The sequence below is a fragment of the Enoplosus armatus genome, chromosome 13 (assembly GCF_043641665.1).
Source record: "Enoplosus armatus isolate fEnoArm2 chromosome 13, fEnoArm2.hap1, whole genome shotgun sequence".
NCBI classification, from domain to species: domain Eukaryota; kingdom Metazoa; phylum Chordata; class Actinopteri; order Centrarchiformes; family Enoplosidae; genus Enoplosus; species Enoplosus armatus.
In genome coordinates, this window is record NC_092192.1 from 17,441,056 (window position 1) to 17,468,537 (window position 27,482).

General features: G+C 41.6%; 2 protein-coding genes across 2 annotated transcripts in view; one reads left to right on the plus strand and one right to left on the minus strand.

Annotated features, from left to right (window-relative positions):
- Positions 1-12,272, plus strand: part of LOC139295493 (roundabout homolog 1-like) — an 81,530-nt gene extending 69,258 nt beyond the window's left edge. Inside the window, exons 18-31 of the mRNA XM_070917688.1 lie at positions 153-324; positions 667-864; positions 1,583-1,609; positions 2,365-2,404; positions 2,596-2,750; positions 2,901-3,266; positions 3,344-3,463; positions 3,554-3,689; positions 4,385-4,537; positions 4,628-5,073; positions 5,398-5,538; positions 5,633-5,854; positions 5,934-6,088; positions 12,219-12,272. Coding sequence (XP_070773789.1) covers positions 153-324; positions 667-864; positions 1,583-1,609; positions 2,365-2,404; positions 2,596-2,750; positions 2,901-3,266; positions 3,344-3,463; positions 3,554-3,689; positions 4,385-4,537; positions 4,628-5,073; positions 5,398-5,538; positions 5,633-5,854; positions 5,934-6,088; positions 12,219-12,272 — 2,385 coding nt within the window. The remainder of the gene's footprint in view (positions 1-152; positions 325-666; positions 865-1,582; positions 1,610-2,364; positions 2,405-2,595; positions 2,751-2,900; positions 3,267-3,343; positions 3,464-3,553; positions 3,690-4,384; positions 4,538-4,627; positions 5,074-5,397; positions 5,539-5,632; positions 5,855-5,933; positions 6,089-12,218) is intronic.
- Positions 12,273-17,453: 5,181 nt separating this feature from the next.
- Positions 17,454-27,482, minus strand: part of LOC139295496 (roundabout homolog 2-like) — a 72,683-nt gene continuing 62,654 nt past the window's right edge. Inside the window, exons 19-28 of the mRNA XM_070917691.1 lie at positions 26,939-27,115; positions 25,783-25,809; positions 25,617-25,656; positions 23,880-24,007; positions 22,935-23,207; positions 21,954-22,116; positions 20,846-21,103; positions 19,881-20,083; positions 17,869-18,030; positions 17,454-17,728 (exon numbers count right to left, since the gene is read on the minus strand). Coding sequence (XP_070773792.1) covers positions 17,454-17,728; positions 17,869-18,030; positions 19,881-20,083; positions 20,846-21,103; positions 21,954-22,116; positions 22,935-23,207; positions 23,880-24,007; positions 25,617-25,656; positions 25,783-25,809; positions 26,939-27,115 — 1,706 coding nt within the window. The remainder of the gene's footprint in view (positions 17,729-17,868; positions 18,031-19,880; positions 20,084-20,845; positions 21,104-21,953; positions 22,117-22,934; positions 23,208-23,879; positions 24,008-25,616; positions 25,657-25,782; positions 25,810-26,938; positions 27,116-27,482) is intronic.

Below are 27,482 nucleotides of genomic sequence, written 5' to 3' on the forward strand. Positions count from 1 at the left end.
CGCCCTCTCCTGTACTCATGCTCCAAATCCTGTGTATCCCAGTTAAAATGTAAATGGCATCTTTGTGAGGCTGATGACGCCGCTTGTGTTGTAGGAAGTGTCCCTCAGGCAGTCACTGTCATCTTGGTCTCCTCCTCACCTTCTCTTGACAGATCTGGTGCCTGGGTAATGAGAGCCGGTATCATGTAAACCAGTCGGTTGACGGCTCCACCTTCTCCGTGCTCATTCCCAGTCTCACACCAGGAATTCGCTACAGTGTGGAGGTTGCGGCTAGCAATGGTGCCGGGCCTGGGGTCAAGAGCGATGTCACTTTCTTTCAGTTAGGTGAGAGTCCTCCCGAGAAAGGAGTGGTTGTTTTGTAAGGTGTCACAAAACTAGGCCTTAAAACCGTGACAGTGCCTCGGGGTGAAAACTTCTATAATGTTTCTTAGCCACATTGTCACTATACAGTGCTCATGAAAAAATAAATAAAGCACCATATTGCTTTACAACATATTGCTGCAATATTGCTTACCCTGTTGCTATTTAGTGCTTCAGTTTAACAATGCTTTTGTTTCTTTTTTGTACACACTAAAATCTTCAGTAATGTTTTTCAGTAATCATTGCTGTTGTTTTCACGCACATATAAAGTCTGATAATTTCTCTCATTCTTCTTTTACTGGTCAGACTCTGCAGGCCAGATGATGGATATCAGTGAGGAAAGAGACACTTTGTCTCAGATCTCGGATGTGGTGAGGCAACCGGCATTTATTGCTGGCATTGGCGCCACCTGCTGGCTGGTCCTCATGATTTTCAGTGTGTGGCTCTACCGTCACCGCAAGAAGAGAAGTGGCCTCAGCAGCACATACACTGGCATCCGCAAGGGTGTGTGTTTCTCTGTTGTGTGTATGTTTTAGAAAGGTAGATGGATGTATGTATTTTCCACATGCTAACCATATAGGCCAAGTGTGAGTCTGCAAAACAGGTTATCATGTTACTTTTGTGGGCACATTTAAAGGTCACTGTGATTGTGGAAGGGATCAAGCCAGCATATGTTGCCGCCACACTAAACGGCAGTCTTCATCTCAGTGATATTAAGGAATATTTTCGGAGGCCGATAAGCAGATCACATCAAAGGGCGAAAAATACTCTAATCTTCCTTTGACACAGAGACTTCAGGAACAAATTTGCATTTGCAACTACACAGACAGTCAAAGGCTGACCTTTAGTCGCTCATTTGTTGAGTGTCATTCCCTCAGTTCTTAGAGGCACAGGCCTGTCAACCTGCCATTACCATGTCTGCTACAATATCACTGTTATTTCCCCCTCTCTGTCTCTCTGGTTGCCTGTCACCCCCATTAACCTTCACCTAGACACTTGTGTCAAAAACAGAGGCAGCAGTGAGGCAGATGGCATATGATTGTACACATCAGTTTTTCACATGAAGAAATGTCTGTCACAAAGCAGACAGTACATGCATAGACACCACAAAACCTCATAGTGTAAATAACTAAACACACAGCTACTATGATATTAAAGTTTATTAAAACAATTTCAGTTCACTCGTCTTACTCTCGTTCCCTGTCTTTGTCTGTCCCAACAGTGCCGTCATTCACCTTTACACCTACAGGTATGTACAGTGTGATTGAGCTGCTCATGTTTGTGATATTCTGTGTACTTGGCAAGTAAATTACTAAGAGTCATTATATTTTACTGAGTTCAAACATCCCGAGAGGAAATTACATCCCGTTTGAAGGATTAAGAACTGAAGAACTGTGTGCAATTCATTTTTCATGGTCATTCATGGGCACAACTTAAAGATTGCATAAATGTGATGATACAAACCTCTCAACATAGTATACAGCAAACACAAACGAAAGTAAGTGAGATTAAACAAAGTAAAACATCATCAATAGTTGTTGAATCAAATTGTGGATTTTGCTGATCATAATAAAGCAACAATGTGCTTTTGTATAAACATTAATATGCAGATAGTGTGCCAAGCTCTCATGCTCCCTCGGTTAGGTTCATTTGATTAAATAACAAAAAAATATGGAAAGTATTCTAGAGGAGAATTTTTATTTGTTTGATGTTACTGGTGGTGGAGGAGAAACTGTCTCAAACACTGTTTCTGAATCAGTTCTGAAGCTATGCTGAGATACGCAAAGTCACAGGCAATTATTTGTGTTGTCGTCACGCACGTTAAACCATAGAGTCAGACTTTGAGCCCTATCAGTGGAAGCTTGTATTGAAGTGAGTATAGGCTTTTGACTTCAGATTTGTGCTTCCAATCTCTACCTGCCTTTCATGGTTTTTCTCTGCCTTTGGCACTTCCTCTTTTTGACAGCTCATCAAGGTTTAATGTTTTTCTGTTTCTCTTTGCAGTCGCGTATCAAAGAGGAGAGTCTGTGTGCAGTGCTGGCAGGTGATATTTTTGTTCCTTTGTGTTATATAAAGACTTAACAGGAGAAATGCACATACATTGGGGAAACACTAGGGGGAGCTGTCTTCCTGCTCTAAATGATAAACGTCATTAATCCACCCCATGCTCATTCAACAGCGGTATATGAGAACAGCAGGTTTTGATTGACAGAACTGTGGTCCTCTTTGTTGCAGACCTGGCCTGCTCAGCATGGGTGAACCTCTAAACCAGCTGTGGCTGCCAGACAATTGGCCAAATGCATGTGCCAATCACAAGGACTGCAGCATCAACTGCTGCAATAATGGCAACGGCACCAGTGACAGTAACATGACAACATACAGCCGGCCAGGTTTGTGCGAGACTGAGTTCATGTCATAGTTCAGGTACTATAGGAGCCTCTGAAATACAGATTGTGTGTCTAATAAAAATCAGTCTCGAGCAGTGCTGAAGCTTTGTTCTTGCTGTGTTCATGTGCTGCTTTGCTTCATGTTCTCCCCAGCTGACTGCATAGCTAACTATGGAAACCATCCAGAAAACAAAAAGGGGGGACAGCTTGGTTCTGAGACGGCCATTTACAGCGATGTGAACCACTCCAACAAGCTCATTGAGATTAAAACGTTCACCAACTCAAACTTGTGCTATGCAAGTCCAGGCGGAGACTCAGCAGCCACGTATGAACCCATCCCGTACGCCACCACACAGCTCATTCAGGCCAGCATTAAGAATAAGGCAGCCACCAGTGGCGCTATAGCAGAGCCTATGGACATGCCCTGCTGGAAACAGCCCCCCAACCCTCCTCCAATTCCAAAGGAGATGGCAGCACAGATGCAATACAACATAATTGAGCAAAACATGCTAAATAAAGGTAAATTAAGGTTCCATTTAATTTGCTTTGCAACATTTAAAAAAAAGGATGTTGCAAGCTTGCTTCTTTGTCTTCAGATCATCTTCAAGGAAGTGAAGGAATGATCCATGCCAAAACTATCCCCTACAACCAGACCCGTGATCACAGCACAGGAGGCTCACACCACAGCTCAGACAGAGGCAGCAACAGCACCTCAGGTAAGGCCAACAGCTACTCTGTACAGTGGTGAATTTTAATGAGGCGATAAGTCTGTGTTTACCTTGATGTTTTTTGCTTCATTTTCTCAGGGAGTCAAAATCAAAAGAAGGGAACGAGGGCCCCAAAGATCCCAAAACATAACGCAGTAAGCTGGGGAGAAGCCTTGTCTCCTCCTCATGCTAATGCCTGGGACTGTGATGAGTACAGCCTGCCCATGGAAAGGAGGTATGGGAGGGAAAGACACGCAGTCAATACATGCATAGCTTCTTCAGTTGAAAGTGTTGAAGTGGGCTCTCAAAAGAAAAAAGAAATGGCTACAGTAGTGCACTTCAAAATGCCCTAAAATATGCAGTCTGCACCAAATGCATTGCTTTATTTGTTCTCGACTGACTACCCAGTGCATAAGATAACATTTGCAATATTGCTGAATGTGTCGTGTTAAATTGCTGCTAATGCGTATTATCTTGGTCCTTAGCAAACTGTAGCCCACCAGCTTAAACTGACTGAAAAAAACCCAATAATCAAGTATGTATGCTGTGAACACCTGCAAACCTTCTGCTAAAACATGGCCTCGTTGTCACAGCCAACACTTCGAACCTAGCAAATTATGCAATTTAGATTTTTGTCATTGTCAGACATTTTACTGTGACAGCAGGTTTCATATCATTGAAATGACTTAATGAAATGACAGAAACAAGCATGCATTCAAGAGATGTGCAGCATTGCAGCAATAAAAACCAGATGGTGCAGAAAGCTGATTGTTCTTCTTTGTACGTTTTTCCATGATGGAAATTTGTGTTTAGATGAAGGACCGAGGGATTTGCACTGATGTCTAATGGGCTGTGACTAATGTGTCAGGACTGCCAGCACCCCTCATTCCTTTAGCCATTACCTTATGTCAGTTGTCCTTTTCTTATCAGTTTTGATCCAGAGGGAAGAATAGAAGGCTGCCCTACTCCACCAGTTAGAGGGGCAGCCTCATCCCCTGATGAAGTGTCTTATTGTCACCCACCTACCACGTCACCACAGGGAGACCTGAGCAATGGCCTGCAGGATGGAACCGAGCACCTCAGGTAACCACATTAAACCTTCCTGACGTGGCTTTCAGCTATTTTTAACTTGTTGTGACAAGACTGCAAAGATTTTTTTAATACACTTTCCAGCCAACACATCACCAGCCACGCTCGCCCTCTGTCCCCAACACACACCTACAGCTCCATACCCCTCTGCGTGGACACTGATGGAGTGGAAGAGGATGAGGAGGAGGCAGAGGAGGAGACAGACGCCGAGCTCGCCGAAAGTCGCTACAGCCAACACCATAACCGGCAGAAGCACAAACACCAGCTGCACCACCCCTCTCCACACAAGCTGCTCCTCCATGGGCTGGAGCAGACCCCAGCCTCCAGCACCGGGGATCTGGACAGATCAGTCACAGGGTCCATGGTTAACAGCTGGGGCTCAGCATCAGAGGACAACATCTCGTCAGGCAGGTCCAGTGTTGTCAGCACCTCGGAGGGATCTTTCTTCACAGACGGCGATTTCAACCAGGCAGTGGCCTCTTCGCGGGATATTGTAGGCCTGCGCATGTGCCGATACCCAGAGGAGTCAGGTGAGAAGGGAAGAAAGGTTTTAAACGTGTAAGCTACTCTACTGCTACGACCCTAGGGATGGAAATGTCAATGCACTGCACTGTTTGAACTTTGGCAGAAAGTGTTGTGTTCATGTAGGGCCTTTAAATGTACCCAGTGAATATTAGACTAATAGAGATATCATATATCAATTAAATAAAAAAATATATTTCATATAACATGACTTTATCTGATCCTAGATGAGTTTGTAAAATGACTCATGCGAACTTAAAACGACTGCATTAGTATTTCACAATGTATCAACTTTAGGTTTAACGTTCTACGTAATATTTTAAACATTAAAGGCCGGCGGCACCAGCGACCCAGCAGCCCCATGTCCACCGACAGCAACATGAGTCCCGCAATAACACATAAAAGGCCCAGGAGGCATAAACAGAACCAGTCAGGTCAACAGGACTACCAACCCAAAGACGTCTTCAATGATGGTAAAGACTGAACCAAAAATGAGATTCAGATTTCCTCCTGTTTATCTCCTAATAACTCTAACATTTGGATCTCTGGGCTCTACTTTGTCCCCAGACTCTTGCATGCCTCTGAATTTCCCCAGCCAGATGTCCCATGGTGACTATAATGCGAGGGGGGCCACGCTGCCTCGGATGGGCTCTGGGGAGGCCCGGGGGCGACGAGGCAGCACTGGGACTCACAGGGTCAGGGAGGCCACATTGGAGCAGAGGGAGAGCCAGGACAAGCACAAGACTCCACTAGGAGGAAAAGGAAGCAGCAAAAGCCGACAGCACTCAGGTACCAGATGGATTATATGAAACGTTTGTGATTGAGTGACAAGCCAAATAAAGTGTTTTCTTTCTTGTCTCCCCTTCAGAATTCGGGGACATCTTTCTGTATAGTCGTCCCTCTTTCCCATCAGGTCAAGCTCAGAGGGAGCCTGATGATACCAATTCATCCAGCTTTATGTCATGTGGAGACTCAAGGACCAAACAGAGAGGACAGGTGGCCTCTACAGGACAGGTGGAGGAGGTAAATCAGGAATCCAGATATAAAATTCTCTGTTAGCTATTTACTGTGAATGTATTTCACCCGAACGTGTCTTTTGTTATCTGTGACACGCTGTTAGCTGATGATTAAAGTACATTAAGTGCAAGGAGAGAAACATAACACTGTTTTGTTTTCACAGTTCCTGAAAAGCTAAGAAGCAACGCGAGCACAAAGGGAATATCCTGCAGTTATCCTGCAGTTATCCTGCAGACGGAGGACTATGACCTTTAACGATATGGAAAAAGACTCTAAAAATACTGCACAATACATGCTATTGTTTTCTACTTCAAATTTCTTATTAGGTGTTGGAAAAAAGAAAAAAGTGCTCTCATGTTTAAGTCTGTGGACTTGAATTTGATGCACTGTTTATTGTTTGCTTGTTGGGTGACCAGCTTCCAGGAGCCTGAACCGCTGGTCGCTCAGTAAAAGTAAGATGAATGCACATTTGATGGCGGTTGTGAGTGTCTACACAGATATTGTCCATGACGGCTGCTTGATGCGGTCCATACATGATCTTTGCTCGTCAGTTGTCTTGTTCTTATTTCACTGTAATTGTTATTCAGTCATTACCAGCCATCTTGTAAATTCTTGAAATTGTTTACTGCCACAGAAGTGCTTCAAATTCAAATTTTATATAACAGTGTTAATGTTTTATAAGTGATGTACATCTTGTCTTTGTATTATTTGTTCTACTTCGGTTATAAAAGCACAATCACTTAATTTTATTAGTCATTATTATATGGATTTCAGTCTGAAGGAAATCAGTCTTCGGAGTCTTGTTAATCATTTCATCAGTTCACTTCGGGCTGGGAAAGTGATTGTTGATTGTGATTGTGCATTCAGTTGCGTACATTTGAGCTGCTTTCATTCAGATTTGATCTATCTGTTGTGTGTACTGAGAGAATTGCATGCAGATTCACCTGTAGGAGGTTTTACTGAACATCTTGACTGCTTTGTCCTCCCTGTGGAGTGATGAAAAGTCCAGTCAAGGACTGGTTCCATTTATTGTTTTCTCCGCTGAGACCATTTCATTTAGTCCTGTGTTCCCTTGACCTTGGCCATTGCTTCTGAAGTAGGGCTGGACAATATACTTTATTTATTGGATTACTGATTATGAATCACTTACTGACCTAAATTCGCTCATAAATCAATTTTCAACAAGTAAAACTGCCTGACTGAGAACTAAGAATAGCTTCAACAACCATTGAACCAGAAGTTCAGCCTGCCAATCTGCCCGCAACTGGACAAATATCAGAAAGCCAGTGCAAGAAAGTGAATATTATGATGTATTAAGAAAATATATATTGTTTATTTATAGTTATAAAGTTCAATTTACATTGTGCTATTGATTTTGGTCACATTGTCCAGCCCTATTCTGTAAGTTATATATGGAACAAATATGTCACTTTAACTACTCTGTTTGAATAAATATTGCTGTTCCGTAAGCAACAACAACAAATAATCTTTCAACTCATTCTTTTAGCCTAATTCTATATTGCATATATCTTCTTTGCAGTTTCAAAAGAAACCCGGATATTTTCACGAAAAATCAGAAATGACAAAACCTAGCTCATGGTACCATGACCTGGATGACTGAAAATCTTCACAGACATATTGCTGGCAAAGACAAAAGGAAAATGCAAATGACTGTCGATCCTTTCCCTCATTTCACTCATGTCTCCAAATGTTTTTTTTAAAAAGTTGGAACTTTAAACTAAAAAAAGAAAGAAAGTATGATGAGTACTATGTTTCCTGGTCCTTTTTTTTCTGCTTTTGCCTTAAAACACATCCAACACAGAAACTCTGGAAGACATGGAAAACCTGGATAAGTCATGGAGTAAATTATGCAACTACAGCACATACATTAAGGCTTTAACATTACTGAGTGGATTTGGTTTATAAAATGTGAAAGTATCCAGGACAAAGAATGAGATGTGATGTGAAGATTCTTCACAGAGTAACCCTCTGGGATGCAGACCATGAAGTTGGTATTTTTAAAAGCAAATGAAATCTTGCAGTATTCCAAAAGGCCAGCCATTTTTGAGATTCTTATAGATTTAATTGGAAGAAGTTGTCATTTTTGCTTCGTTATTTATGACTAAAGCATATTCAGATATTTGTTCAGTCATGTTTTTTTTTTTTTTACTGTCACCAGGTGTTTTTGTTGAATGCCCTTCAGTTTGTCCCACAGGTAAACCTGTCCGATTCTGTGGTTTGAGGTGAGTTGGATGAGGAAGACGGGAGAAAGAAGAAGTGTGAGGATGTGACGAGACATGCTGTTTAATTAACCTCACTTATGAACCTCCATCAACAGAGCAGCTGTGTGCTGTTGAAAGGAAGGAAGTCTTTCACAGATGTCTTTCAGTGTGTGTGTGTGTGTGTGTGTGTGTGTGTGTGTGTGTGTGTGTGTGTGTGTGTGTGTGTGTGTGTGTGTGTGTGAGTGTGTGTGTGAGTGTCAGGTTGACTATTCCTCGACTCACACAGTAAGCGGTGCATCATCCACAAATAATTACGGGGATTTTATAATTACACAGAACTCATAGTGATTTATTAACAAGGCAGATCCTGAAGTAACTTCACTCGGCAGTGATAAGTGAGGTGAGTAGGTGCTGTGACCTTTGTGGTCCATAATTTCAGACAGAGGTGGAAGAAGTACTCAGATCTTTTACTTAAGTAAAAGTAGTAATAGACAACTGTTTGCTAACAAGTTCATCATATCAACTGTGTTTAGTGTTTATAGCTGTGTTTACAGCTCATTTACGCTGCCTTCAAATGGCCAAGAAATCAGTTATTGCACTGAGACTGACGTAACGATAATAATGATATAATAATGATAAAGCCTTATTCAGTAATTAAGCCTTAAATTCTTACAATCCAATGCTCCACCCAACCTAGAAACAATTAAACTCCCTACTTGGCTGTTATTTTTTTAGCTCAATCGAACTTTCAGGACACATACTGCCAACGGTAAGCAGCTCAAAGGTAGAAGGATGGTCTCTTCACCTTTCAAGTAGGATCATACTTCTCAGTGAAGAGCCGGCTCGGTTCCTTATGTCTGCTTCTACAACAGACCACACCGGGAAAAAGTGTCTGGGAGCGGAAGAGGATCATTTATCAATTTGAATATTGATTGCCCACATTACACAATGAGCCAAGGAAGCACTAAACAATAACGTATGATGTTTTCTGCAAAGAGAAGAGATGACATTTTATCACCTTTCACAATACATAAATGATGACTGCATTTATGATGTTTCCACATTTACAGTAGGTGTGAGGCACAAAGGCTTCTCAGTAAAACCTGTGAGGCCATCTTGTGTGTGCCCCACTTGTACAAAAAGGCTGTGGCTCCTTCATAGCTGTCAGCAGCTACCACACAGTGTGATCTACCTTTTTTGTCCCATTATCACCTCAAGCTGGAGTGATGTGACTGCTATGACTGAATGATGGGTGAAGTTAAACTCGTGCTGTGGAAGGTAATGTCTGCTCCAATCAACATCACTGACCCCTGATTGCTGAAAAGACAATCTTGTATTTATAACAAAGTACATCCTCGTCAGTATTGCCTCTGAGGTGATGATAACATAAAAAACTTTGAAAAACTGGAGCGTGTATGGGCAAGTTAAACGGAAACTTACTGAGTCATTCATGCAATCAGCCTCTTCATGAATTATTCCAATAACTTCATTGCAACCAAATAGAATTCTGAGTGAGATTCAGTTGTGTGAGTCATGCTGTTTTCTTCTCTGGAAAACTACCTCTCAACACCATGAATGACTGCCTTCATCCCCATCTATTTCTTTTTTCTTTCTTTTTTTTTCTTTCCCTTTCAAGGACAGCTGTCTACAGTCGGTTATTCACACCTGTTTGCATTGGTTTCTAAGATACTGTGTGTGTGTGTGTGTGTGTGTGTGTGTGTGTGTGTGATGCCATTTTTCATTTTCAATTTTGCCGTGTTTATCCTGCAGATTCTCTGCAATCTGTTGACAAAGAGCCGGCCATGGCAGCTAGGGCAAACGCGTCGGAATTGCTAGAGAGGCTGACAGAAAAAGTGAAACTGATGGCTGTCAGCTCTGAATAACTCTTTACAAGGGGACAGATCTATAGAGACAGTATGGCTGAGAGCTGCAACGCCAATGAAAATGTCTCCTCTGACCTGACCTACCTGCTGAACGGCACCATGTGTCACCTGGGTGTTCAATTTTCTCCCATTATCACACACCAAATGTTGAATATTAACTGAATCCAAAATATTACTCTGCAGTAAGTCATTTAAGCTTTTGGAGAACTGGCTTTGGCCTCTTGAACAGGTACATGTAATCATTCTGGCAAAAGGATTTTCAACATAATGAGGTTTATTTAGGATGTGCAGACGGCACGGTTGCAGGATAGAAGTCTGGAGGTGATGAAGACATTGATTAGCTTCACGGCAGTGAAATAAACAGGTGGTGTCAGAGATAGGCGGCATTTCTCAGCTCTGGGAGGAAATGTTTTCACTGTGTCACTGGCATCCTTGGAGGCAAGGAGGGTGCCAAGGTCGGGAGGACTAGTGGGTGAGGTGAGGCAGGAGTAATGAGCGCAAATTTATGATTTCAAATTTATTGCAGTTGTGTTTGAGGAAGATTACTTTCTCTTAAAGCAGGCAGTTGGGGAGGAATTAGGAGGTGTCAGAGATAATGAATCTGGTAGCGAGGTGGGGCTCGATCCAGCAGTGCTAAATTCAAATTTGTTTATGGAGATATATCACTGTCTGTCACTATAAAAGTTGACTGCGAACCAGGGGAGGACGTGTCCTACGATGCCACTAGAGGACTTAGTGTGGCAGAAGGGAATGTTGTCAAAAGCTGCACTTGAGGCAAAGAGGATGACGCCCGCGGCCTTATCTGGCATCAGGAGAGAAGGGGCTACTTTAAGAGCACACACATGCTGACAGCAAGTTCTAAAGATTTTGAAGTGCGATTTTCCAGTACAATGAGAGACAGAGGGCTGTAAGAAAATAGATAGTAAGCTACTTTTCATTTAAACTTTCTTACAAGTAAATGATGCCATAAAATGAAAGAGGGTAAAGGGATGGGGATCATTTTACTGGTTGTGATGTCAGTTAAATACAGCCAATAAAATCCACCAAGCCTTCACTGTGTGCTTTGTCTTTATCAAGGAGTTTTCACTGTGTTTTAAAGATCCCCACCAGACATGTTTTAAGACGTGAAAATAATCTGCTTTGAATAATAATTTATGTCTGATATGGTTTTTCCACACAAAAAAGTTGCCAGTTGCCTCATTAAAAATCCTCCTTCTTCCTAATTAAAAAAAACCCCAGTATGACTATACAAATATTTTTCATCTAAAAATAATGTGACAAAAGATATCTCCTACTTCACTGAAAAGTCCATCGTCAGTGTGTGTGCGCTGGAGTCTTGTGTAAGTTGCATATTGGACCATGGCTGGCTCCAAACCAGCTGTGATAAAATCATGCTTGTACCCAAGGGTGTAGGTTTGATTTGGAAAGTGGTGGGGACATAAATTTGGCAAAAGAAAAATTGGGATTTTTCGTTGCATTTCCTGTAATTCTAAACAATAAAATGTGCCTATATTCATCTAGCTTTGGTCTTTCACATGGAATAAATAGTTTTTTACCAATAACATCAGAGCGATGAGCTCAATGAGATAACGTACGGCCCACAGGTCCGTCTCTCTCTGATACCTGTACTGACAACCACTAAGTGATACACCTTAACTTAAAAAGACAAAAGACCACTCTGTTCATGCACTTAGAATGAGCAATGGTATAAACTGGTTTAAAACAGCTGTAACATTACAGTCTTACAGTCTTTAAGTGAAACATGGCCAGCGGGCGGATTGATTTGAATTAAATTTGAGACATTTTTTTAACATAACAATTGTATAGTAAATGCACTTGCTGTTATTTTCCCTGGGATTGTTTTCTGATTGGCTTGAGGGCTCTTGCCCTGCCTGAATGAGATTACCATGACAACATCAGCAGACAAATTGTAAGTCAAGACTGTTGAAGAAAATTATATGGGCAATAGTGCAGAGACAGTCTGTCCTAACTAGAAAGGCAAAACTATAAGCATACCCCTCCACCCTCCAGGGGAGCTTCCAGCAACTAGAGCTGGGTCTTGGTTACAAGATTAAACAGAGCTAGTCCTGGCTGAGACCTGGGGACTGTGTCTGGATCCATGAGTGAGAGCATGTATAGACAAAGATATCAATATCAGCCTGCAAATGTCCTTCTTTTATTTACCTATGCCCTCTATTACAGACCTCCAGGAGAGGCCTGGCTGCTTCATGTCAGTGGCACAATGTGAAGTGGCAACATAAAAGAAGTAGATGAAGCATCAGGGTGAACAAGATGAAAATAAATTGGTCACTGAGGGAGACCACTGGCCTTTAGCTTACCCTCAGGGTAGCTGAGTCACAGAGCGGGACCGGCGGTCTCAGGTGGGGTGCATGTACACCACCACACTGTTCGAATGTTGCAATTAGCCAAATGTCATGAGTCACAAATCAGCCTTTCAAGGCAATGTTACACATAATCATACTGAAAAGGTTGTGCACCGCGTGTCGGGGAAGTGAAATGATGCAGCTCATGCAGTATTGAGATCTAATGAAAAAAAGATAGAAAAGAGAGGGAGTGGTTCCCTCTCTTCTTCCCTCAAAGCAGCAATAATGAATATCTGCAGAGTAAGATATCACAGCAGTTTATATAACCTACTGTACACTGAATGTAAAGTCTGGCTGTTATATACAGCATTAAAAGACTAAACAAAATACAGTATATTGAATGTACTTAGTACTCCTGCCTGAGCCTCATGCTGTGAAATATAGCTATCTACTTTGCAATTCATAATGTTGGTCGTGTTTCAAAATATACAGTGGAGCTTTGTAAGCTCTGTAATCACACTGTCTACACGTCCTTTGAAAATATATGATTCTGACATTTCTTACATCTAAAATTGGCTCTTCAGTGAGATGGTGGCACTGTGGATACGAATATCCTGTATGTAAATATGCTAATAATTTTTGTATGTTGTCATATCTTGGATAAATATGTCTACTGTTGGAACTGCGTGAGGCTGATTTTGTACATGTAAACTGCAGCCTGTTATTTATTTTCATTTATGTTCACCTAGATGAGAAGGTGGTTTACCCTGAGAGTATTTTCCATCTTGCAGGAAACACTGAGTTTGTTCAAATCCCTTTAATTCTAATGTCTTCACCTGGCTATTTTGGGGTGGCAAAAGCACCTGCACAGTAACAAAAAACACTGAGTTTGAAGTGGGTATTTACGATGCCTTTGGCTGAATTATGTCATTTTGTCAATGTGTTGTTTATCTTAGAAATTTGCTGGAAATAATTCAACAATTATTCTCTCTATCTTCTTATAATATATATGTTATAAATATGACATACAACAAAGCATTTTTGCTTGACTTACACGGAGGTAAAGGGCTAGTGTCAGCTACAGAGCAGCTCTCCTGCACCTGGCGTGACTCGCCCCACGTCTTTCAGTTTAAAGAAGCAGCATGAATTTTACATTAAACACAAAAAAACAAGAATCTTACTATCATGTGGTGGGCTCCAAACCACCACCAACTCTCTTATTATATTAACACTTTTAATTTCAATTACTTACAAATGATGAAGAAAATGAAATACAGCCATTTGCTCACACTGGTTTAAGAGTTCTCACTCTTATCCCACCATCATGCAAACTCTAAAATGAATGCTCATAATGTGCCATGTGAATTATTATCATAATTATTATTTGAATAGTAATCAAACAACTAATGATTGAATTAATGTAGTCCTCCACTCATTATTACTAGTGCTCTCTGTAGAAAAAGGATCCCCATGAGAAATAGTTCCCATTTGTTTGTAACACTGTCCAAAGAAGTGAAGCAGTTTGAGGCCAAATTGTTCCCCTGAGTGCTGAAAAAAATATCTCAGCAGTAAATAACTGCTTTTTCATCCAACCAAAACCACAACACCCCATGAAGTGACCACGCCATTCCAAGACCAGCGTATAAAGCCACATCTTCATAAGATGGAACTGTAACTCTGTGAATGCAGGTGGAGCCTTGTAATTGGGCTCTGTGGGCTCGCCTGTGTTTTTCCGTTCTTCCATTAAATTCACATGTACTACAAACTGGGTAAAGGGTAGGAGCAGCCTATGCAAGGTGGTGGGATTGTGTGTGTGGCTGTAATAGGGCAGCCAAATTGTGTCCAAGTGAGTATAGAATTGACTACACAATACCAATTCTTCTGTCCCTATAGCACTTCTGGAGACCCAACCAGTTGGATTTAAAGCTTACATGGTGGATTGCACATGATGCCCTCTGTCTGCAGACAACCCTAATCCCTGTCTATCTGTCTCAAGATACAAATATTGACAGTTATTGCACCATCGCCTGAAGCTATCCTCCCCAGTGCTGTCCAGATCTGTGCTCGGGGGGAACTGTCAGGTCCAGAGATAAATGGTAAATGGTAAATGATCTCACTTATATAGCACTTTTCAACCTTCACGGTTCCCAAAGCGCTTTACAGCTAAGTCTCATTCACCCATTCACTCACACATTCACACACCAATGGCGATTGAGCTGCCATGCAAAGTGCTGGTCTCCATCGGGAGCAGCTTAGGGTGCTCAAGGACACTTCGACATGACGGGGGCAGTCTCTGCAGGCTCCTCTGGAATAAAGTTGAATCTGAAACTTGTTCAAGCTATGGTCAAGACAAAATATGGTTTTGAGATGTTTATGCAGTGTCGCAGCATTGGAGGCCATCCACCATCCTCACCATATACAACAATGCTAGGCTGTGCAGGGACATTGGTCAACCTTATGGGCTGTTATTAGAACTATTTCACATGTTGTCTTCGACAAGCAGAGTGTAAGGTACGCACATCCAAAACACTTCTACAGCTGCTGGATCAAAAAACAGACTGAAGGCCAAAGTCAGACAAACAGCCCATTGCTAGTTTGTACTTGCTTTTGTTGTTATAGAATCCCTGAAGGATTTGAATATCATGACGAATTGTTCAGGCACATGTAACAATGTGTATATTTGACCTAACTATGAGAAAGTATTCTATTATTTTATTCCTTTTAGCTATGTGTCTGTTTCTAGAAAAGATTTTATATATTATCAAAAAAGGGGATGGAGATGTAAAGAAACCAACATTGTAATTTAAAGCATTGTCCAATCTAAAAAAAAATGTCCATATGAGACGCATGAGATGATCTAAACTCAAAAAAAAAAAATTTCAAAATGGACTTTGATGGGTAAATGCAAACAGTGTGTCAGACTCATAGGCATTCGGAGGAGAAATATGGTTCATTTTCACATACACATTTTATTTTGCATCAAAGGATTGAAAAAACGGCCCTACTGTATGTGGCTGTGTATTCCTGAGGGCAAACCAATCTGGCAGGTAAAGATTCTTCAAAGGGAGAGACATTACCAGAACGTTACCAGAACGAAAGCATCCGAACAAGTGTAAAGACATCGAATCTCATTGGCAGAAAATGCTAATTGGCTGCATTTTAAAACTGGAAACTGGAACTGCATTTTTTTCTTTTTAAAGATCTTCAAATTTGGCAGTTGTTCAAGTCTATACATCTTTGTAAGGTGATAGTGTACAATCCATAACCATTCAACGGTGTAATACATAAGAACAAATCTAGTAGAATTTCTTTGATGTTTAACATCATATATAGTTAAACTCTGCATCTCATTTGTCTCCAGGTGACATGAGGACAATTTCACCGGTCAACATTTCCCTTTACTGTCATAATGTCCTTTTAATATTGCACTCAGTCATTATGTCACTGTATGAAATTGGAAAATAATTACCAAAACAAATATATAGATATTTTTTATTAACATACTCTTTTTGGGAATGGCAGAGAAGTGACACATAACCTATTTTTTCCTATGTCTTTGCTTTGGATATCACAACTAATGTGTTGCTCCGTTACCATAAAAATGTTCTGGTAACCATTTGCTGAGAACCATTGTTAGTATAATGCATAATAGGATTCCCCAGCTAGTAGTACAAAACACAGTCTGTTATATTGGCATATCATTTCCAAGTATTTAACTGTGTTTTTTCCTTGTAACTCTCAATATATGAGTATTTCTCAAAACAATTACAGCACAGCCAAGTATATATCTTCTGTTTAGGTTCTGTTTAACATAGACGTCCCTCTTTGCCATTATGATTCTCCTCCTCAGCTCAGCTGACAATGGGTTTGTGCTTATTTTTACCAAAACGCTCTGTGCAAAGTACAACAATACAGTAGCTTCATCAAAACAAGCTAACAGTTTGAGCATTAATGAAAAATGATTCACACTAATAAATCACAAAAGAGACAACATTGGGTTTGGCTTGCATAGCAAAGCAAAAGAAAGAGAAAAACATTAAAAAATATATGTACAAATTATGCAAGTCCTTTTTCATCTTAATTAGTCATTTTGTTGTGATTTTCCTTCCTCATCTCCATTGTGTGAATCTTTGTACACCGTGTGACAGAAAATAGAAGCGGACATATAACGTACTGTTTACTCTTTTGAAGAAGGGGATGAAAATAACACTGTGAGACTGGTGCCTGTGTCTGTACATGACATTTACAGCTCTGCATTTTTATCTCGCACTCTGTCGTCTTTGTCTTCATTCTGTCTCCTCTCCGTCATCCAAACATCGCTCTGTGTCACTCGCAGAGAGAAAATCTCATAGCGCTTACAAACAAGGTGTCCTGGGAGAGGCAGCAACTGCAGGGAATGATGCTTCACAAAGACTCTGAAAGAGAGACGGGTAGACACACCAAAAACAACGATGTAAAATCTGGATGACACTGAATTCTTCACTCTCAACATCTGCATCTGCATCTCACAATCACAGGACATATCTCAGTGTGGATGCAAGCTAGAAATTGGTTGGATTCTTCAACTTTCCCTCTTTTTGAAAATACTGGAGCATAATTCTTCTAAATCTTGTCTTATCTCTATTGAGAAGTATAGATTTTATAACTGTATTGTGATGCTGTCACAACTGACTAGGAGTGTCAAATCTGAGGTATCTTGTCTTTCTTTACAAATCGTTAAAGAAGTGACAGCCACAATTTACAGAAGAGATTCCACATGTGCTCTGTAATTATTACATGATTAAACCTCTATTATTATTTGTCAATCGGGTTAAATAAAGAAAACAAAAAACGATGGATTAATTAAAATATAAAACCTGCATATTGTTTCTCTCTGCAGGGAGTACTGCAGGTAGTACTTGCATTGGGCTACATCCACTATGTGTAATGTGCACACAGATCCTCATGAGGATTGACACTCACAATGTTCCCTTTTCTCTGTGCTGTTTGCAGGAGGATGTCCGTTGTGGGAGGGATCTGTGCCAGGTCTCTTGTGGGAGCCCCTGCTCAGGGTGGCCCTGTTGGATGTTGTTGTGCCGCTCCAGGAAGCCATATGCTGCCGCTCCAGCGTCGACACGGTCACCATGCACTCCTCAGAGGGGTCTGAGGCTGCAGCTGCCCACGAGCTGTGCATGCGGGAACCCACGCTGTGCAGGGACTTCATGACCGGTGTGTGGGCTGCTGAGTGGATGGTAGACAAGGGTATTTGGCGAAGGATGCAAATGAGACATCATGATGGAGGCGCTCCTCGTTGAATTTACTATGGTAGAGGAGTCTCTGATAAATAATGTCTGAGAGTATAAAGAGACTCAACTTACCGTCTGTGTTGGTGTCTCTTCGTCTGGGTAGAGTCCCGACCTTGTCTGTCTGTGGTTTGAGGCCAGTCAGTGCTGCCCTCTTGTGGCCAAGGCTATGTGAGCCCTGTGCGCCATGGTCTGCTGTGCCAGAGCTGTCTGAGCGACACTGCTGCAAGCTTTTACCTACAATGAAGAGCAGAGAGAGAGTTAATGAAGAAAAGATTTGGCTGAGCATGCCTGATCAAGTATGTGTCTCACACACAGTGGATCCAGCTAGACAGTGAAGGGTGTTGTGGATGGACAAAAGCTTTACTTTTGCGGCAATACAAGCAACCAGATGTATGAAGTTCAAAACCTAGAAGGGCGTTTGAACGTTTTATTTAAACCAGACATCATGGAAATATGTATTAACAAACAAGCATTAATCCTCAACTACAATATGGCACCCCCTGTGGAAATACTGCCACCACACTGGCTTTGTTCATGATTTGTTTCACTGGACTGAAGATCTTCTCTCTATCTGCCTGAATGAACTTCTAATACAGCGACTTACAATATGTGACAGCAAAACACAGGACGATACAATGTTTGCATTGCTAATTGTTTGCAAATATTTTTAGTCACGCTGACCTGTATTTCACATTGCAGCGGGTTATTAAAAGGGTTGAAAACACATATTCTCAATCTCTTAACCTATCAAACAATGGAGTCTAAAAATGGTACAGATCCGTCCCTGTGGGAGAAGCCTTCAAGTTTCTCTCTAAAGAAACGTTCTCAGATAGAACCCTATTTATAAATGCATCAAATCTTAAATGTTAGACGTGTGACTTTTCAGTACAGCACTACTTAAGTTTTTAAAATATTCTATGTTATGGTTTTGATGTCTATGCAAGAGTGGCTTCAAGTAACTTTTAACAGACTGTCTCGATATCTCTTTGACAAAGAAAACTTGAAGTGAAAAAAGTACCCATGATTTAGAGTACATACGTTTTATTTTGCACCAACTGTGGTTTCTGCATTACCTTTGAGTGTCAATCACTGTCCCTGCTGGCTACATAACCTGATCTACTATTTAATATCCTAAAAGACAACCACTAGACTAGTGTGAGTGTGTGTGTGTGTGAGGGGGGGGGGGCTTGTCTGTGTGTGATTAAATGGGCTATTGTATGCCTTGGTCTTTGTTCTATGCAGTGTGTCCGTAGGTGATAGTTCAGCCAGCCAACAGACTTTTGTCTGCCTCAGTGGCCCAAGCCCTATTGGCAGACAGAACGTTGATATTGGACGATTCTGCAAAAAATGGATTATGTTAAAAGACGATTCTGAACATTCAATGCCATGTTTTGTACATGATTTACTCCTGGAATATCTGTGCATGACAATTAAAAGGCTTGGTTATGGAAAGCTTGTAGTCATGGTTCAAAAAAAGCCAACATTGTTGGTCAGACACTCGTGCATCCACTACCCTGACCTCCACACACTCACTTTCTGCCTTGCTACATAAGGAACACACTTCTTCCTGCACTGGCACTGAACATCGTCATGGGAGCTAATTTGTGTTCTGCCACTTCGTCCAATATGAACGAAATTCCGAGGGATGCTAGGCTGAGTGGCTGCAGTCTCTTCAGATACATGTGGGAGGGAAAAAAAGCAATGTGTTTGCACTTTTTATATGACCTGTCCACAGCCTTTTCACACACCTGCATGATAAGAACATATTCTCATTTTGATACATACATTCTCACACCTGTATCTTTAGGCATATGTTTTAAATGTATGCTCCATTTCTGAGTGATAATGAGAAGATATTTTACTTAAAAACGTTCTCATACTCAAACTTGTTATGTTATCTATGGAATTATCATTTATCTATATCTATCTGCAGCTACACTGGCCAAAGTTTTTCATCATGTTTTGTGCAGGGTGATGAAGCCAGTCGGTTGTGGGCCTGCCTTTTTACTATCAATGACCCACTGGTCTTCTCATTTAAAAGCAATGACTTCAGACAAATTAGTTTCACCACATGTAAAACATACCTGAGCCCTCAAGGTTATCCACGCTGTGACCAGGGGTGTATTCAAAGCCACACAAATTCTTTGACACCATAGCGTATCGTTCCTCCTCCTCCTCGTCTTCCTCAGAAAGGAGAGTGGCTCCCAAATCAGAGCCCAGTGTGCTGGACATGAAGTCCATTGGAGGGATGGGGGTGTTGGACACGTTAGGACTGCTCTTCATGTGCCTAATTAATTGTGGATAAATACTGTATATCAATGACCAAAATACATTAAAAAAAGCAATGGAGGTCAGATAATGAGCAGGCAAAAATACTGCACAACAAGTTTAAGAATGCAGAATCAGTGCATATTCAAAAAGGTAGCGATGCAGAGGCTGAATGCTCGCAGTGATTTCGCTGATTACTTTCTCAGCGCTGGTGTGTGTTGTGCTAACACAATGGAGTTGTAATTGGACTGGATAAAGGATATCTGGATGGGCAGGGCTGTCACCAACATGCCTGTTATCTCCCCCACAGCTGTCCTCCATGATGGCTTACATCCCGCAATAGAGGAGATGCATGCATAATTACCAACTCTATTTACTGATGTCAGAACAGCGTGTTAGACTAAACCCAGTCATTACCCTCCAACACGTGTCGCCACTGACTTGTCAAGTTTTCCGATGCTCCATCAAAGGTGTAATCAATGGCGAGCTGTTTTTATCGCTCACAGGAAACTTAAACCGCAGGTTGGGGCTGACACATGTAAATACCAGCATTATAAGACGCTCAAACATTTGCCATTGATATGCAAAAACCAAACTATCAACGGAATGAAATGAATAAAATTACAGGTATCTCTCTTGCCGTGCAAAGCAAACGTATTTGAACAAAATTGTGATACATACACACAGTAATGCTTTCAAATTTTTTTTTTTTTACAGGAAAAGACATTAAATTACAGAAGGAAGCTGCTCTCAAAATGCAGTTTTTAAAAAAGATCCTTACCATGCCTGCTTGGCCACCTCGTATTGGTAAGCTCTGGTCAGCTCATCCAAGTGGGCCTGCAAAATGGACTGCATTTCCTCATGGTGGGCAGAGCTGAGAGAGGAAGACGAGGGCTGGCTGAAGGGCGCTGCTGCCGGCGAGGAGGATCTTCCTCTCAGGGGAGGAGTGGGGCCTCTCTCCTCCTCCACCTCATTGTCCAAATTCTGGTGGCGGTAGGTCTGGACGGACATGGGCGGGGCCCAACTGTTGCTGTCGTATCTGGCATGGGGAAAAATGTTTTCTGTTTTAATCATCGCATTGACTTTGCTGAACAGCTGATTGCCTGTTTATGTTGAAGAGAATATGATATATATAAGGACTTAAAGGTCCCATATTGTAGAGTGTGAGATTTCCATGTCTTGTTTGATTATAAAGCAGATCTAGGTGCTGTACAAATACTAAGTATCAAAACGCTCAGGACATGGAGAAATGCACACAGCCCGTATTCAGAAACTATGCCTTTAAATGAGCTGTTAGGACTTCCGTAAGCTTGTGATGTCACAACTATACAGTCTCCACTCTCAGCCACGCCCCCAGCAGGTCATCTGCTCCAGGCACAGCACCACCCACCAAGTTATTCGACCGCTCTGCTCAGGACGACTCTTCAAGTTTTTGGAGGTTGTTCAGTTTGTCTAAAGCAGCTTGTTTCAGACAGAGGGGCAGCATAAAGGGCCAGTACAAGATAAATAAGGACCTTTTTTGAGCTGCGAATCATGCAAAGCTACTCTAGTGGAATCCCAGAATACATATATAGAGCTGAAATGAACCTTTAATTACACAAATTATACACAATATTCCCACCACTTACATTAAGATAAATCTGCCCAAACTGATCCTAAATTGAATAAAATGTTAATAACCAGTTTTTTTTACCTATTTTTATAAGTGTTGTGTGAAGCTCTTGTCCAAGCTCTCAGATGGAAAAGGAATACACACACACACACTCTGGGCACAGGTGCAGGATATTGTGACCTCTGTGTTTGCATGTGTTACTTCCATTGACGTGTGTTTTTGTGTTTGTGCGCATCTGTTCCAGGGCGGAGATTGATGAGATATGAATGTATCTTACCCTCCTCCGTGGTTTTCCTGGGGGTAATGGTCAAGGTCAACCTCGGTACCAGGGAGAGGGTGCATGGGTGGTGGAGGGAGGGGCATGTTAGCCCAACATGTCCCATTTGATTTGGAGGCCTTTGTTCCACCCTTCACCTTCTTTTTCTTCCCGACCTTTGCACCTGGGGGTAGGTAAAGAGGGGAAGGAAGTTTAGTCTTCTCTACACCATACTAAGACCTGCACACTTAGCACATAAATATTATTCTACACTGAATTCACCCACTCTAACACACACATACAGCACTGCCTTGAAAGCTATCTTCTATCTTTCTCCGCTATCTGAACTTTTTCAAACCTGTCTCCCACCCAATGTTCATTATTTCTCTTTTTTGTGTGCTGACAGCGCATTAGGACTTTTTATAAATGTTGACATTTCTTAAAGAGGCATCAAAACCTGCGGCGAACCCCTTAAAGTTGCTTCTGTGCAGTTGCTCTACTTTATCTCTGGTAAGCCTGACATTTAGCTGAGCACACAGCCTATTGTGCAAAAAGCACAGGCAGAAATGCCTCCATGACTTTACTAAATGTATATACACATGCATAAATAACTCGGAACACTGAGATTTTCCGCCATCACTAATCAAGTTAACCCACAGGAATGCGTCATGATTGTGTGACATTTCTGGGGCTAGATAACCTCTCAGGGTGGAATTGTGATGAAGACTGAGTAATTAAGAACATTATCCTTAGGGTCCATTTTCAGTGAATATGTAAATAAATTTCCTCCTTTTCATTTTGCTCTTTCTCTGGTTTAGTTTGCCAACTCCCTCATAGTCATGTTCCCAGTAAAGAACCTACTACCTGTCATTTCATGGTAAAATGTTGTTTTTACTGGGCACTGCTGCAGTCAGCAGAGGCCCAAGATACATACACAAGAGTGCAAACATCACACCACACAAAAAAACCCAAAATAGAATTAATCTTCATCGTGGCTCGTACCACTGCCAGGGCGTCTGTCAGTTAGCGAGTAGCCCAGGTTTGCTATTTCCTGCTGGGCTTGAAGAGAAGCCTTCCAGCGGGGATCTGGCCTGTCCACAGCCAGCTCGTGGAAGCTGTTGGACTGGAGTATCTGAGTGGTGGCATAGGGGGTGGGCTGACTGCCTCGCGCTGGGCTGCTGTAGCCTGCCTTCCCCATGAAGTCTATACTGCTATAGATGGCACCATCAGACAGCATGGTGCCCGTCTTCTCCACCGCTGCGGACGGTAAAACATCTGAGGCAAAAAGAGGAGGGTGACAAAACGAGGAGTGAGCGGGAGAAGGGCTCATGGAGAGACGAGTTGACATGAAGTTAACGATCCTTAAGGTCATTAACACTCCCTGCTGCTCTGGCACTCTGTATTAGTTAAATACAGGTCTCAAATGGACTTGATATGAATGAAAGTGATTATCTGCAACCATAATTAGCATGCAACACGCTGTGGGAGCCCGGTGGAGTGCTCACGAGAGGGATATTCAAACAGCGCTAACCTTCAGCTCTACTGTCTTGCACACACAAAGCCTGCAGCTCACCAGGGTTCCAACGGGCTGAGAGAACATGCAAACACACAAATACACAATGCAAACACGTATGCTCGAACTATCAATCTAACACAACCTTGAAAAATGCAAAATGGCAGGACATGAGAAAGAATGACAGGCAAAAAAGTATATGCAAACACCACAAACTTAAGCCAAATATCAGGCTTGTCAAATCACATTTCCTTTACAACTAGTAAAGTATAGCCCTCAAAGGCTCTTTTAATTTGTGTGCGTGTGTTTGTTTGTGTATGCATGCTTATGTGTGATGTCCTGTCACTGTGCTTCCCAATGGATGAGCATCAAAACTGTCTGACCAGGCATCGCTAAAACTGTATTTATCACTCCGGCCTGTTTGTATTTCTTACCTCCTCTGCCAAAGTTGCTGCCGCCCTTTGGACTCCCTAAACCCCCGTTAGCTGGGAGGCTCGTGGAGGGCCAGGAGTCAGCCAGCCAGGGGAGGCCTGGGTCACCCGCCTTCAACAGCCCTGGACGGCTGAGGATGTTTGTAGAGAGACAAAGAAAGGATAGGGGGTGAGACGGAGAACCGGTGACATAGTTAAATATCCAGCCTGCACCGTAACAGTATTGCTCATTTTCTTCCTGCTGCATCAACAACAAATTGATGTGAAAACTCATTCAGCATATTCTCGCCTGTGGAGCAGCTCAGCACACAGGCGACAATAAACAACAGAGAGACATAAAATGGCAAGTCTATAAATCAGACTTCTGCCTCCCCTTAACGCCACCACCCCTAACTCTCCCCGGAGATACAAGGCAGGCCTAAATACACACTAAATCCACTTTAGAGCCTTTGCACAACAGAAATTTACATTTTAAATTGAGAATCATGGACAGCCTCTGGCAGATCAGCTACACTGGTGCACCATCTCCATAGCAACAGAGACAGGAGAAGCCCATTAGGTGGTTTAGGAAAGCTACCGTGTCATTTTGTCTCAGCGAAATACAACGGTCATGAAAACAGGCTTTGACTTCAAGGTAGGAAAGTTGTGGGCAGCAATTCAGGGAGAAAAAAAAAAGACAATTTACAACCACTTCGTATCAGCTGCTGTAAAAAAAAAAAAAAAGAAAAAGGCAAAACATCCACTTGCCTCATGCATCCAGTTTGCATATGTTTACTTAATGCACAGCTACACAGTGAATTTTCCACTGAGTCTGATTCGCAAAGTGTCAGGGGATTTGTTCACAGCTGACTTGGTGATGGCTCAAAGGTGTTCAAACAATTACGTCAATAATTTCCATTTTAAATACACACGCACACATTTACATACATTTACATAGAAACACAACACCAACACAATGACACATATGTGGGCATACAGTGGGAAGAAGCACACTCATGCACACATGCACGCAAAAGGGTAAGAAACTGTTTATTTTTAGTCCATTATTTGCAACATTTGTTCTAGCTCTGGGCTTATCTGCTTGCTTAGGTGTAACAAAAAGGAAAGACGGAAGGGGGAGGAATGAAAACAGAAGAGGACCTTCATTCTTTTACTTTCTGCAAAGCAAATTCACCCCCTCCTCTTGTTTTTTACTACCCTTTGATAATCAGTGGTTACAAAAGTATAGGCTTCACTTTGGGCATTTTGAGCTGGCAGGAAATTGTCATGGCCACCGAGAAGAGTCTCAAGGTCCAATACTTTGTTGTCGCATCCCCACATTGGACCCATCATGCTGCACTGTACGCCAAGCGTTTTAAACAGCACATTCATCACCTCTCCCCTCCTCCCACGACCTCTCACTCTGCCAACAACCTCAGACAAACTGAGCGAGAGCCAGAGAACAAAGCAGCGGCCCACCTGCATTAAATGGTAGCACTCACTTCAAAGGAGTGATTAATGATTTCATCAAGTGTTCATCAGGGCAAATCATACACTGATATGAGTAAGCAGGGGGAATATATTGGAACATGTATGCTAATTCCATTCATCACGAAAGAACTCTTCATTACAGGTATTACAATGGGCTCTTGTCATTGAGAAGGCAGACTGACCATTGCACTGTGTGCTGCAATGAAATGTCAGTGGGAAGGCTCGAGCTGTAGGGTTTTTTGGTTTATATGAGGTAATTTAAATTCTCACCTTCCATTTCTGATCAGGCCTCTGTCTCTTTGGAATGTAACTTGTAGATTAGAGAGGGAGGACAGAGGAAAAGGATTAAACTACAGTTATTTTGTCTAAAAATGTACAGTACCACCATACATTTCCTGTGATATTTTAATATGTGATGCACAATGTTAAGACATACCTGCACGAGTAAAGGTGAAGGACTGAACTGCAATTCAAAAGACGGGGAGAGTGTTGGTAGATAAAATACCATGAATCACACATTAAAATCAAAAAGATGCGGCCATATTTTCATGCTCAAACAGTTCATGAAACCAGGTGTGGAAATACGGATCGAGTCCTTTCATCTTTGCTTTGTTTGTTCATTCATCACTGATGGTATGTCAGCTCTGATCATATTTTGATGAAACCCGGGGCAGTAAAGCATCTAACCACTGCATTCCAGCATTTTCTGAATTACACTGATTGCCTCGAGGGATAAAGTTCAAATGAAGGTGACACATTTGACCCCTCTTGCCCTGAGGCGTCTGCATCATCATCATTTTATTTATATATTTCTTCTAAAATACAAATCGTGGACGCTGTGTTAAAAAGAGAGAGGAACGAGAGGTTAGTTGTGATATGATTTTATTGTTTGACAAATGTGTCACAACAAAAACACAATTAATGCTGCATTCAAATATTTAATATTAATATCAGTGAAGTTAGTTCAAAAATATTTAACATTTAAAAAGAAATCATAGAATATTTTATATCTTAACCGGTCCTGTAAAAAATTGCTATATTTTTTTCCAAAATGGAAATGTGGTGTTTTGGAATTAAACTCCTCAATTTGTTTTGAGAGAGGGGATCAGAGAAGCAGCACTCAATCATGTAAATCCCTATTGAATTAGGAAATCACATCACTCTCTCCCCAAGTCACTACAATGAAAGCTGCAATACACATTATGATAATGGCACACAGCTATATGCTTGACTCACAGAGGGATGAGAATATTTCATACGTAAACCTAGACGCGCCTCGTGTTAATGTGCAAACAACACCAGCCGTGGTCTGGTAATGGAAGGGGATGTTAAATTACTTATCTCGCATGAATGTATTAGAGTGTTGAGGTGCGGTGCTGATGGAACTCAGCACAGTTGATGCACATCAGTGCACAGTGAATTAAAGTCAATAGGGCCTGTTTCCATCTATGCTGAATATATTTCCTTTGTTCTGCATTTTAGCCAGCTCAAATGGAGTCGCATCTGTGATGACATCAGCTTTCATTGGACAGAGAGACCCAGCGTGCTTTGAGAGTCTGTGTTGATGCAGAACCATGTAAATTGATTTTTACCTGCATAGTTGCTGAGTCCCTTCCTCTTTTTTCTCCTCCAGTACAACCAGGCACTGAAGCCCATGAGGACAATCCAGCAGGCCCCTCCCAAACCAGCGATGAAGGCCGGCTGCTTCACCACGTCTGAGATGCTATTGTTGCCCTCCGATCCCGTCATTATGTCCCTCAGCTCCGCACCTGGGGGCACCGCACACATATACACCCGTACAGACACACAGGAAAGAGACAAATGGAAGTTTGAATGTCAATTTAACTACACGTGAATGAACAAATGATTATATTTCAATAGTTGCATGAAACTCATTTGGGATAAGAATGAAAGAAAGCCAAAAAATCCATTCCATTTCCACTGTGGTCCAAAACTCAAATGTAAGTACAAAAAAAATAAATATTTGAAAGAAGAGACAAACAATCAAACAAACAATAACAGTATTAATCAGTAATAATCAGTATCATTTGTCTAACTGTGTGTATGGGTTCATTTTTAACTCACCAGAAAACTCAATTAAGGAAAACAATATATTTTCAATAAAATCCAGAGATC